The sequence below is a fragment of the Verticillium alfalfae genome, genomic scaffold, assembly GCF_000150825.1.
Source record: "Verticillium alfalfae VaMs.102 supercont1.13 genomic scaffold, whole genome shotgun sequence".
Classification (NCBI taxonomy): Eukaryota; Fungi; Ascomycota; class Sordariomycetes; order Glomerellales; family Plectosphaerellaceae; genus Verticillium; species Verticillium alfalfae.
The window spans coordinates 839,446-847,808 of NW_003315026.1; the positions used below are offsets into that span (position 1 = coordinate 839,446).

General features: G+C 58.6%; 2 protein-coding genes across 2 annotated transcripts in view; one reads left to right on the forward strand and one right to left on the reverse strand.

Annotated features, from left to right (window-relative positions):
- VDBG_08875 (pre-mRNA-splicing factor cwc22) overlaps positions 1 to 2,787 on the forward strand; it is a gene marked incomplete at both ends in the record, with an annotated part of 3,449 nt that extends 662 nt beyond the window's left edge. Inside the window, 2 exons of the mRNA XM_003001033.1 lie at positions 95 to 2,248; positions 2,733 to 2,787. Coding sequence (XP_003001079.1) covers positions 95 to 2,248; positions 2,733 to 2,787 — 2,209 coding nt within the window. The remainder of the gene's footprint in view (positions 1 to 94; positions 2,249 to 2,732) is intronic.
- Positions 2,788 to 3,052: 265 nt separating this feature from the next.
- On the reverse strand, positions 3,053 to 8,114 carry VDBG_08876 (ATPase family AAA domain-containing protein 2B; the record flags this gene model as incomplete). Its single annotated transcript, XM_003001034.1, has 6 exons — positions 3,053 to 4,747; positions 4,800 to 5,075; positions 5,126 to 6,319; positions 6,446 to 6,474; positions 6,532 to 7,576; positions 7,656 to 8,114. 6 exons carry the CDS (start codon positions 8,112 to 8,114, stop codon positions 3,053 to 3,055), a joined length of 4,698 nt encoding a protein of 1,565 aa, XP_003001080.1.
- Between the last annotated feature and the right edge of the window lie 249 nt (positions 8,115 to 8,363).

Below are 8,363 nucleotides of genomic sequence, written 5' to 3' on the forward strand. Positions count from 1 at the left end.
ATTCCTCGCGCACCTCATCAACCAGCAAGTCGCGCACGAAATGCTCGCCGGCGCAGATGCTCCTCCTGCTGTTGCACAAGCCGACCGACGACAGTGTGGAGATTGCCGTCAACTTCATGCGAGAGGTGGGCCAACATCTACAAGAAATGCAGCCGGCCATTGCGTTGGCCGTGTGGGACCAGCTGCGGAACGTGTTGCACGAGGCAGACATCGACAAGCGTGTGCAGTACATGGTTGAGGTGCTCTTCCAGGTGCGCAAAGACAGCTTCAAGGACAACCCACCCATCAAGGACGAGCTCGACTTGGTGGAGGAGGAGGACCAGATCACGCACCGCGTCGACCTCGACGGCGAGATTGACGTCCAGGACGGTCTGAACATTTTCAAGTATGACCCGGAGTGGGAAGAGCACGAGGAAGCCTACCAGAAGCTCAAAGCCGAGATCCTCGGCGAGGGCAGTGATTACGAGGACGATGATGACGAAGACGACGAGAGCTCCGAGGAAGAAGACAATGAAGAGCAGAAGGCCATGGAGATTAAGGACCAGTCCAATACCGACCTCGTCAACCTGCGACGAACGATCTACCTCACGGTCATGTCGTCCATCGACCCCGAAGAAGCGGTGCACAAGCTGCTTCGGATCAATTTGCCGGCTGGCCAAGAACCGGAACTGCCATCCATGATTGTCGAGATCTGCTCGCAGGAGAAGAACTTTACCAAGTTCCACGGACTCATCGGCGAACGCTTTGCGAAGCTCAACCGATTGTGGACGGGTCTTTTCGAAGACTCCTTCATCGATTACTACAACAAGATCCATCGGTATGAGACGAACCGTCTGCGCAACATTGCCATGTTCTTCTCTAGCCTGCTGGCAAGCGATGCAATCGGATGGCATGTACTTTCTGCGATCCATCTAAACGAAGAAGAGACGACAAGTTCTAGCCGTATCTTCATCAAGATTCTGTTCCAACACCTTGCTGAGGAACTCGGCATGCCCAAGTTGCAGGCTCGCACAAAGGATGAGATGCTGCAGCCCAGTCTGTCAGGCATTTTCCCGCGCGACAATGCCCGCAACATCAGGTTCTCCATCAACTACTTCACCAGTATCGGCATGGGTGCGCTCACTGAAGACATGCGAGAGTATCTCCAAAACATGCCCAAGCCAGCACTCCCAGCCCCGGTGGCCGATGACTCGGACTCGGACTCTGTCTCGAGCTACTCATCCTACACTGGCTCTTCGTACTCTCGCTCGAGGTCACGCACACCTCCTCGCCGCGCCATCGACCGCGGCCGCTCATATTCGCGATCCCGATCGCCTGAATCTCGGAGCGGCAGGAAGCGATCGCACAGCCGCGGCAACAGCTCTTCCCGTTCGCGGTCTTATACGCGCTCTCCTTCTCCTCCCGGCCGCCGCGCGCGTCGCGACGACTCGTACTCCCGCAGTCCTTCGCCCAAGCGCGGACGCCGCCAATCCAGCTACTCCCGCTCCCCATCTCCACCCGCGCGCAACGCGCCCCGCGACCGTAGCCTCACTCGGTCCCCGCCACCTGCGCGCCGCAGACGCAACAGCTCTTCTGTGAGCAGATCCCGCTCTCCCGCGCCCAAGCGGGCCGCAGCTCGCGAGCCAGCCCGCTCACTCAGCCCCTATTCGCGCAGGGCAGCTGGTCTCGCCGCTCGCCCCCGCAGCCCGCCGGCTCGCGAACCCGCTCGTCGTGAGCCACCTCGTCGCGAGCCCTCTCGTTCGCTCAGCCCCTATTCCCGCCGGGCAGCTGGTCTAGTCGGTCGGGCTCGAAGTCCCCCGCCCGCCCGCGTTCCGGCCCCACCACCAGGCCGCCGACGGGAGAGCTCTGCGGGCGGCAGCGCACCACGGAAGAAACCCCGCTACGACAGCCGCAGCCGCAGTCGCAGCCGCGGTTCGTCCTATGATTCCCGCTCGCCTAGCAGGAGCCGTTCGCCCTCGTCCCGCCGCGCGCGTCCCGCAGCAGACAGCCGCTCGCCCTCGCCTGTGCCGCCCCGACGCGTGGCGGCTAGTCGATCACCCTCGCCCCTGCCGGCTAAGGATTCCCGTGGCGGTCGGCAGGGTTCCTACGACTCGCGGTCCCCGTCGCCTGCGCCCCGTCGAGACGGCGGCTCCGCTCGCGGCAGGTCGCGATCCCCCGGTGCCCCCGGCGGCGGCGCGTCCAAGCGCAGGCTGCACAGCGAGTCCGTCTCCCGCTCGAGAAGCCCGCCGCCCCCGAAACGGGGACGCAGGTGAGCCAAGTCCATCTCGACCGACACGGCGACTGCCGGTGCCATTTTGGCGCCGCGCGAAGGTCCCGCCAAGCGCGGCGGGAGTGCGACAGCCGAGGGGGAAGCAAGCTTGTTGCCGCCCGTTCAGTGATGACGAGGACGAGGTCGAGGAAGGGTTGCGGAAAAGGGGGCCTAGATTGTATCGACTCGTCGGGATCCTCCCGACCCGTCTTATTTGTGACAGTAGCAAACGTCCGAGTTTCCTGGTTTCGTGTATTTGTGCAGCGGCTACTGATGAGAGGGCGAGCTGAAGGGTGGAATGGGACACATGCGCTGCGTATGGGATCAGAGGCGTGCTTGGCTGGGAGGTAGTTGATCATATTTCCTTCGGGCCACACAAGTCGTCCTCCTCAACATTCTCGTGATGCATGTCAAAGTCGTGAGCTTTGAGAGCTGGCCTCGCCAGGGTCTGCTAACTCTGTAAAACCTAGACCACGCGCGAAAGAAACATCTGGCTGCGTAAAGGCCTAGCAACACAGAAGCCCGTATCCAAGTTATAACAGATCAAGCAGACAGATTCGAAAGAACGAACAAATCTATTGCCACCTCGAAAGGCAGGTTCCTTATTCCAAAGTGATATCACAAATCAAGTACTGCACTGCATTGCTCCCCTTGCTGTCCACACTCGTTTGACCCTCCCCACACAGTGAGTGGCCTGCCCTGCTCTTTACCCCTGATGAGCCGGGCTGGCCATTCCCCTACTTCGTTGCCAACTTGGTCCTCCACAGCACAAGTCTACTTCTCCCGACGTCTACACTTGGTCTCCTACTCCTGGCTTTGCTGCAGCAAACCCTGGATGTCCTCAATGTCCTTTATCGTGTCGTTGAACACCCGTGTGATACATCCGAGCACAGTCATGCGGTTCCAGTCGCCTCTCGTCTTCCACACCTCGTCCATGAGTTCGCGGTTGATCTGTTCGAGCTGCTCAATAGTGCAGCCGGACGTGCGGCTTGTGAGTTCGTCATGCAGCGCCTCGACGCGGCTTTCGTGAATCACGACCTGCTGCTGCGAGGATGACGAGCCCGAGTTGCGAATATGGTCATTCGTTGGCGAGTCATTCAGTATGTTGCCCAAGCTGATGGCCTGCGACTTTTGCGCCGCTGAAGGCGTAGAGTTCACTTGCGAGGACTGGGTCGCCGGCCCGTCACTGGGACGGTGGAGGGCGTCCAGCTGCGAATGCTGCCATTGGTCGTCGCCGAGCTGACTGCCACCACCTCCGGGAGGTATCTGCGTGTCGGGAAGCTGCGAGTCGTCCATGCGTGCGTTGTGGTCCGCATGGTAGCCGTTGGTGTGTTGCGTGCTCCACTTGCTGGAAGATCGATCCGAAGGGTCAGACGTCTTTGTGGTTGACGCGTCGTTCAGCAAGGCAGAAGGGGAAACGCCGGGCGGCACAGTCGTGACGACAGATCGTTGGGACAGCTGTGTGTTGCCAGCCGTTGCCATTGCAGACGAGGTTGTGGTGATATGATCCGTGCGAAGCCACTCCGGAGCAGGCGGCTTCATGACATGGGGCTCATAGATCGGCTGGGTATCATCATCAACGCCGCCCATCTGGACATCGCTAAGGCGAGATGGCTTGGTGTTGCCATTGCTGTGCGAATGCAAGTCAGAGCCTATCGCGTCCGCGGTCCGGAGCGGGCTTATGGGCTGGAAACGTGTCGTCGTGTGTCGAGAGCCGGGAATAGGTTCGCCCAGAACGACCGGACCCTGCGAATCACTGTCATTGCCGGCGGCGGTATCGGACTGCACCCTATCCACGATGGATTGCATTGCCCGTCGCTTTCGTTCCTTGTCGGCGGCAAGTTTGGCGCGTTCAATCTGTCTGTGTTTGAGAGCATCCCAGTCAATGTGAGCCGTTTGTTGGATGACGCCGGCCACATCGACATCAACGTTGGTAACGATTTCGTTCGCCTTGAGCGTTCGCTCCTTGTCGCCGATGGCTCTCGAGTCCTTGGCAAGCGTCTTGATGTCCCGGTAAAAGTCTTGCGGCCGGCAGTAGAACCCATTGGAGAGGCGCTCCTCGATGGTGGTAGTCTCCAGGTTATAAAATGTCTTGCCAGTAGCTGTCTCTCTCAGAATGTCGGTGCCGTCTTTGTCCTTGACAATCTCATACGGGCGCACCTCGCCCTCGGCAAGATCGGGCCGGATGTAGTTAGGATCAGTCTCGAGGAAGAGGTGTTCGAGGAGGTGCGATGGTATGACTGGTTGTCTAAATTTCTTGTACTTTCGGTTGATCTGGTCCATGATGGGCTGCAGCAAGACCTTGAGAATGTTCAGCATCTGATGGTCTTTCTTTTGCTGTGCCTTGATTTCTTCTCGCGAGAGAACCTTGGGAGGCGGCGGTGGAGCAACGGGGAGTTCCTCGAGCACACGCTTCTTGCGGTTGGTCGGATCGGGGAACTCGGTTGGGCTCTTGCGAATGTGCTCGATAATGGTGCTGAAGTATTCGCGGCGATTGTCCTGTGCAGAGTGAGCGATAGTTATACGGCCAGGCAGATGGAAAGAGACATACCTGCTTTGGCCGAGCAATCTCCAGCCTGTTCTTCCTCGAAAAGCCAAAGATGTCTTTCAGGAGCTCGGGGGGGGTGGGTTCGCCTTCCTCATGTTCTGCGGTTGCAAGCACAAGGACCGGGTCTGTCGGAGGAATCGACTTCAACATAGCTTTGAATGTGACAAGGGCAACATCCGAAATGCCCATGAACCAGACGTCGATGTTCGGGATATAGATGACACTAGGCTTGTGTCTCTTGACTTCAGTAAATAGTCCGACAATGACTTGCTCCATGGGCTGCTTAAGGTTAGCACGTAGCCGTTGTGGACGGGGAGGTTCTCACTTACACGTCCGTCGGCAAGCAAGTTTGGCAGACCAAAGTTTTGTACATGAACTCCCTCAAAGTAGTGGAGCAAAGCAGAGGATAGATAGCTCTGTCCCATACCAGAGACACCAGAAATTAGGAACCGAGGTCGGAAGATGCGCGAGCGCTCAAACTCCTGGGACAAGGCCTCACGGCCAAAGCCATGGTCGTCATCATCGAATTGTTCGTACATGGCCTCGTCCAGCGCTGTCATCTTCTTCTTACGCGGCAGCAACTCATCCAGGGACTTTTTGATGCTGCTGAACTGGTCGCGCAGTAGAGGGTCGATCGACTTTGGAAGCGGGGCCGCTCCACTGCCTGCAGACCTCTCTGACGACGGAATCATGCGTTTGATGGACATCATGAAGTCGGCGGCGTGACACTGAATCTTCCCGGGGTCCACAATGAGCTTTTCCTTGGAGGAGTACACCTGAGGATAGGTTCGCTGGATGGAGTTGAGCGCAGCTTCGGTGCAGAGAGCGCGAAGATCAGCACCTCCATAACCCTTTGTATTCTCAGCCAGAGATTGCATGAACTCTTCCGAGAGACCCCAATCTTTCGTATGAATGTTGAGGATTGAGCGCCTGCCTTCGACATCGGGAAGAGGGAAGTAGAATTCGCGGTCGAAGCGACCTGGCCGACGCAGCGCGGGGTCAATATTGTCGGGTCTGTTGGTGGCGCCAATCACAATGACTTGACCTCTGCCGTCCATACCGTCCATGAGCGCGAGCAGCGTCGAGACGATGGACGCATGGATCTGCTCTTGCTTACTGGACCGAACGGGTGCCAAGCCATCAATCTCGTCAAAGAAGATAATACTCGGCTGCGTTCTTCTCGCCTCCTCGAAGAGCAGACGAAGCTGCTTCTCGGCTTCGCCAACCCACTTGCTGAGGGCATCAGCTCCCTTCCTCATGTAGAAGGTAATCTTCTTGCCACCGACACTGACTGAATTGGCGAGCGCTCGTGCCAAAAGAGTCTTACCGGTACCAGGAGGGCCGTGGAACAAGACACCTCGTGGTGGTGTGACATGGAATTTCTGGAACAGCTCAGGGTACAGTAGAGGAAGCTGCACCATCTCCTTGAGCTGGTCGATGTGGCCTTGCAGACCGCCGACCTGGTTGAAGTCCACAGACAGGTCAACTCCAAGTGGGTCCGCATCTGCAAGTGCCTTGGTATTCTTGATCTTGCCAACGTTAGGAGCGACTTCCCATGCCAGCCGCATCACCAGCAGCGCCGAGCCCGCCGAGCAGGCCGGCGGGAGCTTGCCGCCGAGTCGGTGTCATGCTAGGGTTGCCAGCAGCACCGGAGCGGTGGCCCATCTCGTCGTCGCTGCTGTCCGAGTCAACATTTCCTGGGCGCCAGTGCCCCATGGGCCGCCAAGTAGCGAACCGCCACCGCCGCCTCCGAAGGGGCCGTAGGTAGCGTTGACAAGGCGATCCCAGTTCTGACTGGCACCACCACGACCACCACGGCGGTTACGGGCAGGCGTGCGCGCCGGCTCGTCGGCCTCGTCTTCTTCGACAGCCAGCGCCGTGACCGGCGGCATGAAATAGTTCATCGGCTTGGCAGCAGCACGGCGTCTCTTGGAGGTTTCCTGGTAGATGATCTCGGGCGATGTGCGCCGGCGGCGTGGGCGCTTCTCGGGCACAAGGTCTACGAGCTCGTCCGCGATCTCATCGCGGTCCAGCTCCACCTCTTCTTCGTCGTCGGAGTCTTGACCGCGACGGGAGCTACGAGCGGAGCGGCGCTTGCCCCGGCCGCGTGGTGTCGGGCTATCGACATCAGTAGCAGCCCGATGAGCCTTTTTGTCAGACGAATCCGACATGCCAGCATCTTCACCCGATTCCTCGCCCGGTTCAAAGTCGCTGCTAGGCTCTTGGGCGGATTTTGATTTGCGCGACAAGCCACGTGTCAGACGAGGCCGAGCCTTCTTCTCATTTTCGTCCACTTCGGCTTCGGGCTCCTCGATAGATGCGGCAGCGGAGGCACCGCTCCTCGCTGCACGTGTGGCGCGTCTGTTGGTGATGGGGATATCATCGTCGTCGTCGTCGTCTTCATCGGCAGCCACATCGCCCTTGACGGACGCATCTTGCGCAACGTCTTTGTCGACATCCTGCATCTCAGCATAACGCTGCGCATCGACAGCAACATCTTCGTGACTGCCCGCAAGCTCGTCTTCGTCTTCGTCGTGGGGGAGGACACTGCTCTCTTGTGTCGCCTCCTCAATGGTCTCGGGCGGTTTCTTGATACCCTTAGCCGCGCGAGACGAGCGGATGCGGTTAAATGTGTCTGGACTTTTACTCTTCGAGGACCGAGACACCGGGCGCTCATGGTTGCCAGAATTACTGAGCTCGACGAGGTCTTCGGCTTCTTCGGTCTGTGAACGGGTTCTCCTGCGCGGCGCTTCGAAAGGCTTTGAGAAGCACCCAGCCGTCTTGATCTTTAAATTTGACGATCTTCTGGGGCGATGTCTGCCTTGGAGGTTCAACGGGAACTTCGAGCTCTTCGCTGACTAGGCGGTTGGATGCCCCGCGATGTCGAGATTTGCCCGCTTTACGATTCTTCTTGTTCGTCGGGGCGTCATCCGAGTCATCGTCGTCGTCGTCGAAGTTGTCCTCCTCCTCTTCTTCGTCGCTCTCCTCGTACTTGACAGGCTTAGCGGCGGCCTTTCGAGTCCTCCGGCCTGCAGCATTGACGGGCGCATCCTCCTCGTCCTCGTCCTCGTCCTCGTCTCCGTCATCATCGTCGAAGGATACTTCTTCGTTGCTGTCAGAGACGTCTTCATCGTCATCGATATCAGAGCCTCCGTACGCGCCTCGTCGCTTCCTCCCGCTCTTGGCGCTCTTGTTGGAGCGCGATCGCTTCTTGGGTCGTGAGGGTCGGTCGTCGCCGGGCTCAAAGTTCTCATCATCGGGATCCGACTCGTTGGGGTCGAAGATTTGCTCCGTGTCGCGTCTCCGCTTGCTGGGCATGTTGTGGGTGGGGTTGCAGCGAGCAACGACGACTGGGCGAGATCCTGGCGAGAGAGAAGGGACGCGCGATAGTTGTGACGAGTCGGTGTCGTGATAGGCAAAACAAGACAGAAGCACCACCACAATGTGGCCTCCCTTTGTTGTATATCGTCGACCTGCAGAGGTACTATTGGTTGACGCAGCACGGTAGCAAGAGTGCGGCGAGTACGCTTTTTAATGATCTCGTTGAATGGTTGGAATGTTCTGACG